General features: G+C 35.0%; 1 protein-coding gene across 1 annotated transcript in view; it reads left to right on the forward strand.

Moving 5' to 3' along the window:
* The window catches only part of LOC122797039 (histamine H3 receptor-like), a 364,839-nt gene that overhangs the window by 75,813 nt on the left and 269,628 nt on the right, over window positions 1-19,398 (forward strand). The window contains exon 2 of the mRNA XM_044065813.1: window positions 3,538-3,813. Coding sequence (XP_043921748.1) covers window positions 3,538-3,813 — 276 coding nt within the window. The remainder of the gene's footprint in view (window positions 1-3,537; window positions 3,814-19,398) is intronic.

Raw genomic sequence — 19,398 nt, forward strand, 5'->3', positions numbered from 1 at the left:
TGACTTTTCTTGCGAGAGCGAATGTTGCTCCTTTTCAAATTCTTTCAGATGGTTGTTCAAAGGCCACAAAATGCAGCACTATATTCATATCAGTGAGATCTAAAGTGATACAAGGATCACCCTGGAGTGAATAGACATGCTGTTTAGAATTATATAGGCCACAAAATATGCCTTTCTGGTAAATGCACAGTGATTTTCTACTGCTGGACTGAGATCACTGATTATGGTATTTTAAGGATTAGATCATTTATTTTAAAATCATGATCAGTATACCTTTGGAAAAGTCTCACAATGCTACCACTAAATGTTAAGCCAATTATGCTGGATCAGATATGCATTTTTTTGTAGCCAGTCTTGGAAAAATGTTTCAGCTTTATTGAAACGGAATGTCACCCCTTTTGATGTCTTCATATCTGGCCGTCTCTATCCTATTTCTCACTTTAATTTCTGAGAAGACTTGTATAAACAGAAGTAACTCTTTAGTGCTTCATACTTTGAATTTCATATAGATTGGTATTTAATGTGTTGAACATGTTAGTTATTCCTTTATGTAGAATAACATTAAAAGTATAACTACTGGTCTTGTGAGAAAGAGATCATAACCACTTAACCTCTCTGCTGCCTATGTTGCTGTCACTACCATGAACGTTTCCATCCCAAGAACAAAATGACACAAATGCAGCTTAAGTTTTACTCTCAGCAACCCAAGGCATAGTACTTCACACTAATTCATAATACAAGCCACATACAAATCTTTCACAGCAGTTCTGCTTAAGCACACCAACATTGCCCACATCTGTGTCTGCCTCCTAATCATATCAAGCCACATTAAGTTCTTCTAATGTTCTCGTTCACCTATCTCTTCCTCAGAAAGGCACTACATCATCTGACTGGTATCTCCACCTATAGGAATTGCATTTTATACGTACTGCTGGCCATGCTGGCTTATTTTGCTTCTGCGTGTATTTAACTTGATCCCTTTTAATGACCACTGCTTATAATATTTGTTGTTGTTTTAAATGTGTGCAGGATTGTCAGGAAAGTAAACTCTACCCGGACTTTCCTCAAGAATTACTGAAATCTGTGCAACTCCATAGGTTAATATACTGTCAACATTTAGTACATATATGAGTAGCTGTGCTCTTTGTTCATTGATAGCACACCTGCAGCTATGCAATGAAATGCAGACACTATTTTCCTGTTAGTGCTGTAGTTCATAGACTGAATACACTGCCCCTACTTCATGTTAAGGTATCCCTGGCACAGTAAAACACAGACACTTCATCTTCAGTTTTACAGTTTTGTTATTGATTTTTGCAATGCAGTATAAAACAAGCCTACTGTTGGAGAGACTTGTTCAGACATTCATAAGAGGTAGATGATCATATTTCTCTTGTATTCCTAAGCATATTCTGCATGCCTTTGTATCTCAGTATGTTTGATCATGTATATATAGATATATATCTCTACCAACATTCCCATCATTTTTTGAAAGGAGATATATCTATCATCATGGATTCTATAAAAAATATGTTGTGAAGTATTATAGATATATAGATTATCTTATTTGTATATGCCAACATGGCATTGATGAAGTTGAGAGTTTTATTAATGACCTACAGTGTAATTAATTTAATTTATATTTTGATGGCTTGCAGTCTGGACAGATAGTTGATTTTCTTGATGTATATTTGATAATTACTAGCACTGGTCAAATTTCTACTTCAGTGTTTAGAAAATTTCATGATGGGGGGCAATTTTTGCATGGTTCTAGTTTTCATCCCAGTCATTTAATTAATTCCCTGCCTTATGGAGAATTATTACGTTTATGTAGAATTTGTAACAATACAACTGATTTATTTACAGCTATCACATCGACTACTCAGATGTTTTTGAATAGGGGGTATTCTTTATTCACAATACAGGATGCTTTGGGTAAAATTAGTGCAAATTATCCTGTAAATGCCAAAAAAATCTAAAGATAAAAAATGTATGAATTATGAAAAGGAGACTTGCTCTCAAAATAAGTTTTATATAGTTAATATAACATCTTGAGTGAACAGATGCAAGAACAAATTAGATATTATTGGAAATTTCTATTAACGGATGGGAAGCTAAATGAGTTACTTAATGGGTTTACTGTCTTTTCTTATGAGAGGTGTCAGTATAGCGGATAAACTTATTAAATCATATTTTATTGCCCCCGCAGAATGTTTAGAAAATAATCCCTTACTTAAGGGTACTTTTCCTTGTGGGAAGTGTAATATTTGTGATTTACTTGTACAAACATTTTATAAATTGGGTAATAAGAATTTTCCTGTGTTAGTTAGCTTTTCTTGTACTACTTCTGGTGTTATTTATGCTTTATGCTGTCCATGTAATTTAATATGCATTGGGGAGACTAAAACAATGTTTAAACATCGACTACAAGAACATGTCAGAGACATAAAGAAATGTAGAGTGGAAAGTTCTATTGCAATGCATTTTATGCAGTATCATAAAAGTGATTATAAGTTTTTGCAAGCTACTATTATAGATAAAGTTTTTGTTAAATTAGGTGATGATGAAATGTTAAAGAATAAATTACTTTTCAAGGAATCTTTATTTATTTTAAAGTATAATACTTTGTCTCCTCATGGCCTTAACTGTGAAATTAATTGAAAATATCTGATTTAATTAACTGATTCTTGCTATAATTGTTTGATTAAGGTGGGGTATTTAAGGGGAATGTTTTTTCATTAGCGTTGTATACTTCTTGAAGACTGGTTTGGTCAAGGCGCTAAATAAGAATAAACTTTTTTTGGATCCTGGTTCCTGTTTGTTTGTGGTTTTCTATCTTCATATTCTGCTAATTGGTGGTTTTGCATTCCCATCATTTATCTCTGTCTTTCTCTCTCTCTTCTCTCTCTCTCTCTATATATATATATATATATATATATATATATATATATATATATATATAAATGTATTTATGCTTATTCTGCTTGATTTGTCAGTCTGTACTTTTCACTGAATCTTCTACAGAAAAGTTTTCTTTTGAGATAGTTATGTCTTCTCATCAACTAACTAACTAACTAACTAACTAAATGAAAAATAACATTATATTATGTCTGCATATACCTAAAGTAAAATATCTCTGTCAGTGAATCATTTATTCCTGTCATCATGTTGCCTGACAATCTACTCCCCGTGTCCTAAATCTATAATGTTTTCCAACTTAATAGTTGCAAGCAATCAAAAACTTAATTAATTTTATTGCTAAAGTAAAATGCATAATTGTTGTAAATAACATTTAATCCCAAGAGGCAGACTCTTACAGGCACATAATAAGTGGCTCATTATTATAAAAAGAGGCAACATGTTGATTGGCATACACAGGCACTAAGATTAAGTTCAAGTGACTCAGATTTATTTATTCATGACTGAAGATATACTTTAGTTTATTTTATTGCAAAATTTAAAAAGTTATATGGCTAAAAGCCATATAAGGCAACATATATTTAATATTGTTTAACTCATATTAATTGTATAAATTAGCCATGGAAACAGTAACTGACCTTTTTAACTCAAGCACTTTTGGTTTTGTTTCCATATTTATTTTGGCTTCCAATGATAGTTTGTTTCCTAAAACTGCTCCTCTTCCTCAGTTTACTGGTGCCATATTAGTGGTTCTAGTTATAATGATGGCGACAGCAGCAGCTTTGATAACAGTTGGAAATGCTTTGGTTTTCCTTGCCTTTATAGTAGATAAAAGGCTTAGAACACCAAGTAACTTGTATCTTCTCAGTTTGGCTCTAGGAGACTTTTCTGTAGGTAAGTCATAGTCATTCTCATTCAAATTATTATTATTTTTTAAACTGCATGCAGAAGAATACATGCTTCAGTCAAAAACTACTGACACTAGACTGAAAGAATTTAAGTTGAACATGTACAGTGATTAGCAATACTGCATCACAGCACCTGTTTCTCTGATATGATTCCTACATGGGGTATCTTCAGTGTACAGCTGGCATATCATCACTACAAATTTGAATTGTATAATTGTATTTAGGCAATAAATATAGCAATATTGGAATAATGGTTATGGTGTTTACCTCCCAAACACAAGGCAAAATTGTGTTTTTTCATATGGGTGGTTGGCATAATGGTTAAGGTGTTTACCTTTCAAACACAACCTGCTGAGTTTGATTCTCACATGGGGTCATTGCCTAGGTTTAAGCCTAGATCTAGGATATAAATAAAATGCCAGCTACAGCCTTCACATTTTTGAATTTTTACACCTCTTTTAATAATTCTAAGTTGCCCTACATACATATTTAAATTCCATAATTGTTAAAATTACGTGACATCTTTTAGGGTCAACTAGTTGTGTTTATTTTCTGTGAAAATTGGCTACTAAGAAGAAAACAAAGCACTTAAAGTTTAACTTTCATCTGGTACGTGTGTGTGTGTGTGTGTGTGTGTGTGTGTGTGTGTGTGTGTGTGTGTGTGTGTGTGTGTGTGTGTGTGTGTGTGTGTGTGTCTGTGTGTGTGTGTGTGTATACATTCATTCTTGTGCCTCAGACTTTTAGACCATCAAGCATCTGCATCAACCATTCCTACTCATTACCCTGTCACAGCATGGTTTCTCTCCAGGCAGCCACAGGGGATTAGTTATTTCCTGGCTTTAATACACTTCAGTGCCTAGCATGTCAGTTTGCAAAAATGACATCTTACTAAGCCCTCTCCTACTCATTCCCACACATGCATAGTGAAGGATACTGTACAGATATTGCTTGACAGAGACAAACATAAAACCCAAACTCAGTTTGTAGAAGCATACACTTCCTTTTCATCAGTAGCCACTATAATTTAAATAGTCCAAATTAAATATCTCTACTCAGAATGAGTAAGCCTTCACTTCTGCTCAGTCTTGCCCTCCTTTGTCAACCCTATTGGTGTGCAGTTTGCTAATCCATATAGAGTCCCTTGTTCTCAGTCAAGGCTTTATACAATTTTGGCACAAATGCGATTTTTCTTCTACTGTTTTTGGAATACCCCTCCTGAAATTTGTTGCAGCCGTCAGCCACTCTTTTGTGAACTATTACTTCTTTTTGCCCCTCAGGTCTGTTATCCTTGTAGCTTATGTCCTTTTGTTGTCATGCATCACATTTCTAAAAGAGGCATTTGCTTGTATTCACTTAATTTTCTTGAGATATTTAAAAGCATCTAACCTGACTTAACTTTTTTTTCCAACCGTAAAGTATACAAGACCAACCTCCAGTGTCATTAATTATTTAAACAAAATGTAAAAAATACCGAATACCGGAATGGTGGGGTAGAAATAGCAATAATAAAACTGAGCGCTTTTGTCCAAAATACAAACTTTATTTGCTGAAGTCCATATTTTTGGATGAAAGTACTCAATTTTATTATTGATGTTGGATTAAACTTCAATATTTCTACCCCACCATTCTGGTGTTTGGCATTTTTTGCATTTTGGTTAACTAAGTTTTCTAACCTTTTCTCATTTTTTTCCATATGCTTTTGTGCAGATTATCAGCAATTTGCTGACTCATGCCTCAGAACTGCCTCTGCTTTGCCAGTATTGCTCTTGCCCATATTGCGATAATTATGAATGCTTCAGAATGTATTTATTTATTCATTTATTCCTTCATTCCTTTATTTGCATTGCTAACCAGTATGGTTCAACTTGAGTCAAAGTCCAATTCAAACACAAGCCTGAGGAGAAAATCTGATATGCTGCAAACTGGTTACAATGCAAGTAGAAATGATATAAAGTATATTACAAATCAGTAGGCAGTGGATTCTGTTAACAGTTTGGAGTTACGCAATGATTACTTTAATATACTTATGGTGTCTAAACATACAGATGAAAAAAACAATTGTGTTTTATTTTGGGGAATCTCTTGATATATATACTGTTGTATCCCACCAGTGTTTCTTACTACTGCTGCATATTGTTTTATTGTGTAATGAATGAGTTTTTTATGCCTGAGGAATGCTCACAAGACTCTATTAAGAAGAAACTGATTAGTTTGTATAATGATTTCAGTAAATTTATCGTGGATCCAATACTGGACTGTTTAATGGACAATGTTGGTCTGTTTGAAAAAAGGTTACTTGAACAAAAAAAAGCATAAATTAATTAGGGATAATAATGATTTTTCAAATGGCCAGGTCTTTACTTGGCCTAGGAATAATTTCAGTGAACAAACAGGTGCTCGCAACAGGTTTAATATGTTATCCGAACACAATAATAATGATAGGAATGGTGGTAAGAATGATACTGTTGCTACTAATTTATCATCTGTGGCCGATAGGAAAGAAAGTAATGTGCATATTGCAAATGTAAACAATGATAAATCGTTTGCTGTTTCTTCTGAAAGAGTAGCTTGTATTAGACAGGAAGAACTGACTAATGATTTAAATGGGTCTACTGTCACCCTTAGGAAAGTGGAGTCAGTAAATAGGCCTGAACAGACACAGGTGGTTCGCAGTAAAGTACGCAACATACAGATCAATGTCTGTAGGGAGGGAAAGGTTTTTATCCCTTTCCCTATAGCAGAGAATTACCAGAAGGGCAGGAGCCGATCTATGAGCAGGGGCAGGCAAAAAAGAAAGGCTCAGAGCAGCGATATGAGAGAACCAACCCTGAAAAAAATGTGGGAGAGACTGACATAGTTATTAATCTCTCTCATAGACCACTCAATAAATATGAAATTGAAGTCTTGAATAAAGGCCTATCTTTCATCCCTTCGAGACGAAGTTGCATAACTGATACAATATTAGATATTAAGTTATTTGTAAGGAATTTACAACTGAAAATAATGTTTTCTGATGGTGTGGCCGAAAACATGAGTAGACAGTTCAGGAACCCAAGTTTGATAATCCCTAATTTACATCCCTCACTTGAAATCTTTGATAAAATGGTTGAGAAAGAAATATATTTATTAGAGAATAAGAGCATTCACTTAGTTAAGAAAAAATTAAGTTCAAGACAGGCTAAAGCACTACAAGATTTAATGAATGATGGCAACATCTCAATTATGCTAGCTGACAAAGGAGGACCTATAGTGCTCCTTGATAGGTTGGCCTATAATAGTAGTATGACTGAAATGTTACAAGACACACGGTATTACAACTTTATTACAATTTTAGATGTTCAGCTTGTTATATCTAGAGTTCATAGTAACCTTGAGGACATGTATAAGTTAGGTATAATTGATTACCAGCTATTTAATTATTTTTTGATAGAAAATCCTACCATTCCAGTTATTCATGGTTTGCCCAAGGTTCATAAAGATCCCATTACACCTCTAATGAGACCGATAGAGTCTGGTCGAGGATGGGTGACTGAACATTTATCTATATACATAGAAAAAACCTTGAGACCATATGTCAATGTCAATAGGTTTATACTAAGAGACTCAAAGGAATTTTTGTTAGATTTTTATGAAGCAATTAAGGATCATGATCGTGATTCAAGTTTGCTACTGGTTACGACGGATGTGAATTCATTATTCACTAATATTCCGAATGGTAAAGGCATAGAAAGTATTCATGAATATTTGAGTGCACATTCTAATTTATTACCTACCAGGATAGACTTTCTTTGCACTTTGTTGGAAATCATTTTGGAAAGCAATATATTTCTATTCAATAATGATTTAATCCTTCAAAAAGATGGCATAGCTATGGGCACTTCTTGTGCCAATAGCTACACCAATCTGGTCATGGCCTTATGGGAAGAAGAAAGACTATGCTGTCTTGATTTATTTCGAAAACATGTCTTATTTTACAGATGTTTCGTGGATGACTTGTTTTTTCTTTGGGATGGCAGTTTGAGAGATTTACAAACTTTTGAGGAACAAGTTAATATGCTTACTCCTTTTTTAAAGTTCTCTGTGAGTTATTCCAGTCAAAGCTTTCCTTTTTTAGATGTGAATATATGGCGGTTACCAAATGGTGATTTTAATACAGGGGTGCATAGAAAGTCTTGTTATAAAAATACACTTTTACATAGAGATAGTATGCACCCAGGTCACATCTTTTCTAATATTCTTAAAGGACAGGGGATTAGGGTGTCTAGATTGAACCCATGTCCAAATGATTTTGATAAGGAATTGGGTGAATTAGGTGCCAGATTCCGTGATAGAAATTATAGATCTGCAGAAATAGAGAGAGCGTTTGCTCAAGTTAGGGGCTATAGACAAGAAAGGGCATGCCCTATATTCTCGGAGACAGGGCTACAAGTTTATAGAATGAACCCTGAAGAGACCTTAATTGACAAGGACAGTAATAAGAATCAGCAGGGGTTCACTTTATTCTATACGCAGGATGTGCATACCATCAAAAACATCATTATCAAGCATTGGGATTTATTAACTCTGGATCCTGAGTTTAAGAGATATGCAGGTGAACAACAATGTTTTGTTTATAAAAATAAAAAGAACTTGCATAGGCTATTGTGTTTTACGAATAATAGACAGGATGGAAGGAATCTAAGTTTTGAAGGTACCCGGCCTTGTAATAAATGTAATTATTGTAACTACATTAATAATATCAATGTTTTTATACATCCCAACACTGGACAAGTGTTTCCTGTCAAAATTAATGCTAGTTGTAATACTAGACATGTAGTGTATATTGCCATCTGTGTATCCTGTCGTTCATTCTATATTGGTATAAAGAAAGGATAAGAGAACATTTATATCAAATTCGCATTAAATCTGAAGTGAATGCATTATCTAAGCATATCTCACAGAATGATAGTACGCATATGTTTTTATTTTCAGTGTTACATGTGAACACACCTAATATGAGAGGGGGTGATGTTAGGAACTACACTGAAGAAGCCGAGACTAAATGGATTATAAAAACACAAGCTCACATTTTTCCGGGTCTTAATGACAGGGTTCCCCTGAGACCCGCTCTTAAAAACAGGAGATACAGAAGATAGATACAGTTTGGTTTTAAATGAATAGAATTTGTGACTTTTTATGTAAAACATACATATGTTTTTAAGGAAGGAATATATGTGTATATATATTTTTTGTTTTATTATTTTAGCATGTGCATACATATTTATATATGGTTGAATTTTTAATGTATATGTGGTTTGTTTTTATTAATATATGAACAATTATGTGATGTTGATACCTTTAAGGGACTTTTTTACTAACTGAACAATTGTGTTAATTGACACAGTTTGAATTTTTTATATAAGCCTCATTTTAGAATCAGTTGTTTTAGGCTTGATAAAGCTTCATAGCGAAAGCGCTTGCCAACTGTATATACCAATAAAGTTGCAGCTTTGTGTTCCGAATTAAGAGTGGACTTACGCATCATTTGAACCTGATATTTTAAAGAACCAAGGCCTGAAGAGACGTGGAGTATTATTTGTGCTGTTCGTTTATTGACTGCCTGGTGTGACTGCGAATTAGTTCTGACATTATCTTTATAATCTGGCTGTTTACCTGTTCACAGTCCTATACCAACTGGTGGTATTTTCATTTATAATTTTTATCTTTATATTGTGTAATTTTGCTGGATATGTGCTTCCCAAATGCAGTGCTTGCATTACATTTAAGCCATACATTCTTCATATCATCTCAAGTCTATTACTGCTTTTTATGAGAATTGATATATAATTTTGTATAATCTGCAATCTGACAGATTTTTTTTTCTAGAATACCTGTGTTGTCATGACAATAAAAAGGATAGGCTCTTGCAGTGGCTAATGTGATTTCCATTTTCCATCATCCTTTAATCTACACAGTTCCACTTAGACTGGATCCATTTTGTCTGGGAACCATTTAACGCATTCTGCCACCAAGGGACCCACTCTAGTTTTTGGCAATGCAAGAATTCCACATTGAAGTATTATGAAAAATGTTTCAATAAAGTCGAACTGCAGGATTCTATAAACTCTGTATGGGCTCCGTGTAGAGCCTACATGGAGTGTATCCATGTACATGGCCACAGAGTGCTCTCAGAAATGCATAATGCATATTAATGATACTTGGAGCACCTAAGTGAGGTTTTGCTGTGCGTTCCAGTAGTGTTGGCTGCAAAACCTCACAGAACAACACAGATAATGAATCCATGTACAGGAGAGCACCGACGGACTGCACCTATACCTCTCAACATCTTTGAGCAATAATTCTGTACAAAGCCATTAAATAAGGTGGGGCAAAGGCTGAAAAATAGGGATATATAGGGATGTATTGCCGTTATAAACATAAAAAGTTGACAGAATAAAAGGTTATGATTATGAAGTCCAAAATGAAAACATCTGTCATTATTTAGTGACATCCATCACAAATGATTATTAAACAAAACACAAATTTTATGAGGGCCACCCCAAAAATATCAGCCAAAACCCTAGTAAAACTACCATAACTGGTTATATCTTATATATTGTCTTTTCTCCTACTTTGTTTTGCCATGTTTGTGCAATGTGCCCCATCATTTGGCTATGCTTACCTTGTTTGTGCAATGGGACCACCCATGTATCAGACATGACCGAGACATCCAAAAATAGAAACTGGATGCTGTCAGTCGCTATTGCTGAGCAACGCTGGTCATCGCACAAGCCAGGTAAGTGTGGTTGTGCTAAGCTCATATCATCAACTTAACAATGACTACTAAAATATGCGACATCATGTAATTAATCTTGATGCTACATGTACTGAGTGTTGGAGTGGAGTGCAGATGGTCCTAGGCTCTAGTCCAGAGTATGTAAACTTTGTTTATACTGTTGTGACAATGTAGTTTATATAAATAAAGTGCTACTCTAATGAAATAACCATGGAATTGCATTGGTTGAAAGTTATTTGCTGATACATTCAAAACAGCTGCAAGATATTTAGCATCGCGCAAACCGATGCACTTGTTTTACCATGTTTATGAGATGGTAAGTGGCATACAGCATTTTCAAATGTATCAAAATGCAGACAGTGTGCACTCTTAGTAAGCACAGTTGGTGGAAAATCATGATTCTTAAAGGTGTACTGGTGGGAGTTCACATCAGGCATTGAGCTTGAACTTGTGCAGATATGTCAGGTGTTGGAGAGGGTGTACAATTCAGAGCCCAGCAATGGGGTATCCAGGAGTCCAAGGTCTTTATTGGGCTCCTGGTTAAGGATCATATACCCCTGCCTCATGCAGGAAAACTATACCAGCTTGCAATATAAATCTGAAACCTGGTCTAGTTTGGCAAGTGCTCTTTCCAGTGCAACTGCTGGAGTAAGAAGGATACTCTTGATTGGTGGATCAGGGAGTGTCAGGCAAGGAACCCCCCCCCCCCATAGATGTGTATGTATGACTTTCATTTAGTACTCATCAATATTCAATCTGAATACGGTAAAACTGGTATTCATAATGCTTTTTTTTCCTTTTTCCCTATTTCCACAGCTGCAGAAGAGAGGGCCTCAAATGTGTCCCATGTGAAGCAATTGGCCTGGATGTGACAATCATGTGGTATGTGGTATGTAACCATAATTATAGAAAGTACTGTTATTGCAGCCTTCACATTTATAGATGGATTAGTTGTTATATCATATGGTTGTATGAACTTGAGAATGCATATCTGAACTGTAAAAGCAAGTATGTGTACATTACTCTGTAGCACAGCTTTCCACTTTACTTATTTCTGCTGAATGCCAACATTTAAGAATCACTGCTTTGGTCTGTTCATTGTAACATTCATGGTTGTCTGTCAAGTAATTTATATCAAAGTCAATAAATAATGAATGTCAGAATGTATGTTAACAAAAATCTTGTGCAACTATCCATGTGTGTAACAGCAATGTCTGAAATATGTTCATAGTTATGGGTCATTGTACACTCATTATTTTATGATATGTCAATATATCCTGCTGTAAAAGTTGGAGATGTATGGTGTGTAACACAATGCAACAGTTGCATATTTTCAGATAACAGTGAATATGAATGTGTAACGTATAAAAGGAAAGAATGCTTGCATTGTGCTGTATTCTAAAGGAAAAGTGCAGTATTAAAGTAATCACTGCTTGTCGGTTCTAATACCACACTTCCCAGATTTAAAACTTGGCTGATTACAATACTGTTTTAACTTGTCATCAATAAAAATACAGTACTATTAAGTAATCATCATTATAACATTTGAAGTGCAGACCTCTCGACCTGTGGCTTTAATGACCTGCTGTCAAGTGTAATCACTGTACATGGAACATACTTATGTGTAATATATGCACCCATGAATGATTGATGGATGTGATATGATTTGTACTATAGTGTGTATGCATTAGAAACAGGGTAGTATTTCAAGTAATAAACTTCATAGCAGTTGGTATTGTTAAAAGTAAAATGTAACAGAATATAGTAAATGAATTGTTGAAAGAATTGTATATTATATGTGAAATTATTAATGTTCTTCTTTTTTTGCCTCACCTCACCTCTTCTCATCTTTTTTATGTGGTTCTTATTTTGTATTATTATTTTTATTGTTATTCTTTATATAATCATATTTCCTAATATTATATTATTTGGTATTAGTTCTTATGTTTTGTTTATTATGTATAATTTTATACTGCTTTAGTGTTAAACACTTTTTAATTTTTATTATTTATCCTTATGTTTGTAATTATATTATTTAAAATGTTTTATAATGAGTTATTATTTTTTATTATTTTTATTTATATTGGTTTATGTTTTATTTCATTTTTAGTTTTAATTTTATTTATGTTATTACTACAGCACAGCAGGGTAGGTCAGTTCCCCATGATCCGCTTACACTCGTTCCACTGGCTGAAACATCAAGGCCTAGCACTTCTGGGCTGCAGTCTGGCAGCACCCCCAATGCTGCCTCTGTCCTACCTATTTCTGTAAAATGCTGTTTCTATACCCTCTGGACTTTTCATAATTTTCATATCCAGAAAACTTGTTTCTCTGTCTGAAAATTTTAACTTAATTTATGGTACTAAGTCAGTGGGAAGAAAAGTATGTTTAGATGAAAAAATATTTTTTTAGAAGTAAAGGGTTTTTTTTAAACGTTTTGTGGGTGATTTTTATTTTTTATTTTTTTGTTTGGGGAGGTAATCAAAGTGAATTAGAAGCGTTTGTTAGTTATTTGAAATTTAAGTTAACATTTTCAGACAGAAAAATAAGTTTTCTGAATGTGAAAATTATGAAACGTCCAGAAAGTATAGAACAACATTAAAACAGTGCAGGCTAATAGGTATATGCATCAGCAAAGTATGCATGCCCCATCATATATTTAAGGGCATAGTAAAAATTCAGATGCTTAGGGTAAGTAGATTGAATACCAATGAAAATAGATTTCTGACACAGATGAAAGAGCTTGTAAATGATTTTAAACTAAGAGGATATGATAATACCCTTCTCAAACAAACTATGTCTGATATAATGACTCTGAGAGATATACAGCAAAACCTTATTTTAAACCCCAACAAATATAATCAAAAATGGTTAATAATAGAATAGGTGATGTGATATATATTACTACTTTTAATACAAGAACTTGTGGAGTGAAAGAAATAATAAACAGAAACTGGGGAATATTAGAAAGTATGCCTGAACTAAAGAAGTTCATTATGAGTGGACCTAAGTTTGCATAAAGAAATTGTACTAATCTTAAAAGAAGACTTTGCTATAAGGATGTTAGGCAACAAGTAAATAAGAAAGAATAAAAAGTAAAAAAACAGGGAATATTTCCATGTTTTAACTATGCGAGCTGCAAATATATTTCTTTAAACAGTACAGTTTTTGTAGATCCTAGCCCAAGGAAATAATATACGTTTGATTTATTTGCTACATACAATGCAGTGAATATTGTCTATCTGGCAACATGCATAAAATGTCCTGCATTCTATGTAGGTAAATGTAGTAGAAAACTAAAAGATTGTATAATAGAACATTGCTCTGAGATTTGTAAAAATAATTTATCAAATGCATTAGCCAAGCATATAGGTTCATAGGTTCATAGGTTCATACTAGGCTATCTGCCCGAGGGCATTTACAAGCCTAGCCCATAGTTTTGTGGCTTACGCCACCCCTTTAGTATGGGGAACTATACCCATTATTTTGCTGTGCCTCTGTTGAGCAGTGACACTGAGGTAATCCCTGGGGTATATCTGCGATCTCCCATCCATTGGTCAAGATTTCTCTTGAACAAGGCCATTTTTGATTATATAGTTAAAGATGGCCATGAACATAACTTTGTGTTCAGAGTGATGATAGAATTTATAAGAATGTAAGAGATGGTGACTTAAATGATTTATTGGAATTGAGGGAGTATACATGGATAATGAGACATTGGGCTGAGAGTCACCCAGGACTAAAAACAGCAGTTAGTATTAAGCTAGTATTGGTTAAGAAGCAAACACAGTTAGAGATGAAGGTATTGCTTACATTTATTTTGTGTATATACATTCATATGCATTTATATACTTACAGATGTTGCATAGGTAATTTGTATGTTTTTAGGAAGTTATATAATTGTTACATGATGAAAGATTTTTAATTTGTTCGGATTTTATTGCCTATCAAAGTCATGTGATCACTGTCTTGACATAAAACAGCTGTTAGAACACATATGCATCTTTGTACTGAAGAAGAGTTGTACCCGAAAGCTGTATGCTCTTCATGTTTGTACATTAAGTCCTGTATATGTAGTTTGGTTTATCTCCATAAGGTTGCAAATACAGTATGCAACCAGTCAAATATCCGACTCAAAACATCAGAAACTGCACTTTCAACTGCTTATAACAGTGAAAGTGCTACACTATGAATTCCACAATCCAGAAATGTCGAATATGTTCGAAACACCTGACATTTCCAGATGTTCCAAATACTGTTATGCAGGGGGGGAAGCCCCCTGCACCTCCACACCTCCTGCTAATTTAATATACTAACTACAAGATTGCAGTACAGTGAGGGAAGGGGTACATGTCCCGATCCCCAGTGTTGTGCGATCTGCATTCGGACTGCCAAACTCACATGAGTGAATGCACTCTGGCACACACTCATTTAAATTCACACTTCTGTTTTTCCACATTTACAACTCTTGCCATTGTACTTTCACACATGTGAGCATCGTACAACTTTGCGAAGGTAAACCGTGTAGTTTTATTAAAGTTTATACAAGTTACGAGATTTTCTTGCACTGAACTTGTGCTGTGGTTTGTGGAATTAATATCAGACCTCATTTATTGCAGGAACTTTTCCTTTTGCTTCTTTGGACATTTTACCTATAATAATAATAAAAACGCTAATAAATGCCTTTATTAGGCTGAATACTACCCTGTCAGTAACACAGACACAGTATACTACAGATCAGATTGTTGCATCCAGCAATCATTCATGGTTGCATATATTGAACATATGCATGTTGCATGTACAATGCTTGCATTTGACAGGAGCCTTCCTGAGGCACAGGGATAGAGGTCAGCATTTCCATTGCTATCATTATGAATATATGGCACTACTGAATTTTATTAATGACAAGCTAAAACATTATTGTAAAGAGCTGCCCTTAAATCTGGGGAGTATGTTATTTGAACTAACAAGCAGTGACTAATGTAATACTGTACTTTCCATTTGGAATACAGCATAATGCCAGCACTCTTTTCTTTTACACTTTTAAAGCTACAGGATCACTGTTATGATGATAACAATCTGCAGCATGTTCTTGGTATCCTTGGTGTATAGGCTATAATTTACATTGCAATAATTATGTCAACTTAAACGTGCTTTATAGTTTTGAAGGGTGGTTTTCTAAATGACAACCCCTGTCTACTCTGTAATACTGGACAGTTGTTTTACTAAACATACTAGTGCATGCATAGTCTTGCATTAAAATAGACAAAGGCATACTCAAAGTATTTAGCACAAAAAGCTGAATTTACTCCAAATGCTAAAATAACAGTACTGTATTGAAGTATATATAGCAATTGCATCTCTCATCCTTTTCAATATTCCCTCATAAGCTCACGCATTTAGTGTTCTCTCCACATTAGCTGTGGGAAACATGTAAACACATTAAGATCATTAAGATCACCAATCAGAAACAGATGCAGCGGCTTCATCATTCAAGCAGGGCCTGTAAGTGATATTTGCACATCTGTGGAGTATCAGTCTTGCATTCATTGATCCAAAGATCGAGGGTATCCCTCTTCCTTATCCTGAGGTCTCGATATTGATTTCTAAGCTGTTTGTCAGTGTGAGGGATACCATTAACACTGAACAAATCCTGGGCCAAGCTATTCCATGCATCTGATTTGTAATCTGATCCATGATAGTGCTTCTGCAACAGCCAGGGACCATAATCATTCACTAAGAGTCCAACAAACACTTTGGAATACTGCACACATCACTTTAGAACAAAATCTCAAAACTTCACCTTGAACACCAGCCATGTGTAATGCAGATGGACACTAATGTATAATGTCTTTTCCAGCCAATTACAGTTGTAACAGATACTGAGAATGCAAAACATTGCAATCTGCAACATTTGAAAATGATGCGTGCTGCTTAGCATCACACAGACACAGGCAAAGTGTTTGTGTGAAGCTAAATCAGCACAATATGTGAAATAATACAGATATTAATAGAAAAACTGCATAACTGACATAATATGACTGTCTCAACCATCAATACAATAATTATAATATAGGAAATACTAGGTCAACTAATACAATTTATAATGTGAAGTAAGACACCATTAAAAAGGACAGGATTCGGTAGTATTAGAACCCTGGAACTTAGCTATGGCAGTCCTAAACTCACAGTTGTTCTCACAAGACTGAAGATATACATGTCTAAACTTCATTTCATTGCTAGCTGTTACAAGGTCATGTCATAAAAACACAAGGCTGCAATACTTGCATTCAAAGCCAGAACATATAGACAAGAATGATACTCACTTCCTTGCACTACATGAGGAGTTGCATAATCTGTGGCTAAATCTGTATTCATTGTAAGGTTCATACAGGCTCAAAATTTAAGAAAAAAAAATTGATAACATGCAGAAACAGAAACTGATGTATGATATATACAGTACAATGTGTTAGTACACAGGGAATATGCCTACATACGTCTGCAATCCAGATCAACATGCAATGTACATTCAGAGCAATGCATGTGTTCCTTAAAGCTGTTGTTCTCACATACGCCTCTCTAGCAAGCAGTAAACCATTCAGCACACAAGGTAATTTAACTGGGAATGTACATTTATATTGAAATAGTACGTTAATTTAACACTTAATGAAATGTTTGACTTGGAAAATACTGCACTTACTCCTTACACAGGCCGTTATGATTCTTGTGTTCAAATATACAACACTGACCTAGCATGCTGTGTTCCTTGGTCAGTCAGCAATTATCTGACCAGTACTGTGGTATAGAGAATATGTGAAAACAATTCTATATTATTGACTTTACAATATTGAAGGATATATTAACTGGGAGTATGTTATGTAGCTGGCAAATAAGTAAAGCCAGATTGACTAGCATAAACAAGCATTGGCTGTTATTTTGTGGGTGGGGAGCAAAGGCATCCACCCCTACATGAACCTGTGAAATATCCCCCATAGCACACATCTGGAGCAGATGGGAGATGTGGCACATATGGGATTTATGTTAACTGGCAGGTTTGCCACCACACATGTGGCAGATGATAAACATAACTTAGCAGTTTAAGTTGTACACCTCATGGTTAATGTAGACCCTACCCTATTCCCATTGTCTTGTTGTCATGTGTACATGACTCTAATGTAAGGCACACATTCATTTAGGCTAATGCAATGCATGTTACAATTGCAGCATTCTTCTGAAAACATACTCAGAAGTAATGCTTACATTTGCCATGTTGTAGCATACCATGCAGTGATGTTTTGAAGATCCTAGAAGGTGATTCCTGTAACACACTAAGTATGCCCCCTGCTAGTCTGTGAAATGTCCCATTGACTAAGAATACCATTTAAACATACCTTAATTTCCACTGGGATGGTTTCCTGCAATTGTCTCTGCCTGTGAATCAATGCTGAGAGAGGTCACTCAGTTCCTCTAGTGTCTATGTGCCTTGCAAACTTTTCACCTTCTCTGTGTATGGCTATTGAAAGCAGCTGCAGTGTCTTCAAACTGTATCACAGACAGATATATTCAAAAAGCAGCAGCTGAGAACAATCTCTCTGTGCCTACTTTGTGTCTGTACTCCAGTATTTTCTCAATCCACAAAAAAAGAAAGTATAGAGACAACACGGATGCTTTTATATCTTGTTGACTAGCTCCACAGGACTGGTTGATTAACATGCAGTACAGCTGCATATGCTGTAATTAGCATCTCTGAAGCACAGAGCAGGACACATCCAATCAGTTATTGATGTACTCCATTATAAAAAGGCAAATGTGTAGCTGGGCAAACTGATGTGGATGAGAGTTATTACATGATGATACACATTTCTTCTGATTCAGTATATTTTGACAGAGGAGTATTGTACTCCATCAGGTACGTATCCATCTTGTAATCTAAATAATGCATATGCTGGAATGTAGAATGTGAAGTAAATCTGTAATCTGTATGCATTTGTTAAAACCATACTCATTACATGGCCTTCTTTTCCAACAATATGAGAGGTACAGAGGATGTAAAGTAGGCTGAAAGTATAATGCTGTGTGCTAACTATGTAAACATGTTCCATGGAAAGATCCTTTGATAGTACTTTTAACATTTCACTGTTGTTTGGCTAACAAAATTGTTCCTTACCCTGTTATTTAGTTTTTCTGGGGGAGATGATGTCCTGCTATGGCATAAAGTAGAACGGACTGTTGTTGGGTGGATGACATAGTTCAATATCTGTTAGAGGACAATCAAGAAAATGTTGCTGTTGTTACTCTTTTAGTTTTGTACACACCCTTTCTATTTACTGGCCACTATTAAATCTTTACAGTTTAATCCACTGTTGAATATTGGGAGCCTTCCATTAGTGCATTATCTGTAAAACAATTTATTTGTACTTATGTGATCCTTATATGTGTTATCATTATTTTGTCTTTCAGTAAACGATATGCCACCTGGACATAGGCCACCATTCTCTGAGGCCAAAAATTACCCGATTATAGATGCACTCAGACAACACCATAAAGTTCTGCTGTCAATAGGGTGGGTGAGAATGTCTGAATGTGTGGAACTCTGAGATGACCTTGTACAAAATATCAACAGGGTGGGCCAACAGAATTGCACTTATGAGCAGGTGTATCACAGAGCTACTGATATGATTCATGCAGCCAGGAGGCATGTAGCTGATGCGGCACGCAATTGTTGGGTCATCGGTGGTGGTGAAAAACTCCTCAGTGCCACCGAGGAATTCCTGGCTAATATTTCCACTCGGGAAA

Source organism: Protopterus annectens, chromosome 3.part0 (assembly GCF_019279795.1).
Source record: "Protopterus annectens isolate FY-2018-M chromosome 3.part0, PAN1.0, whole genome shotgun sequence".
In the NCBI taxonomy this organism is placed as follows: Eukaryota; Metazoa; Chordata; order Ceratodontiformes; family Protopteridae; genus Protopterus; species Protopterus annectens.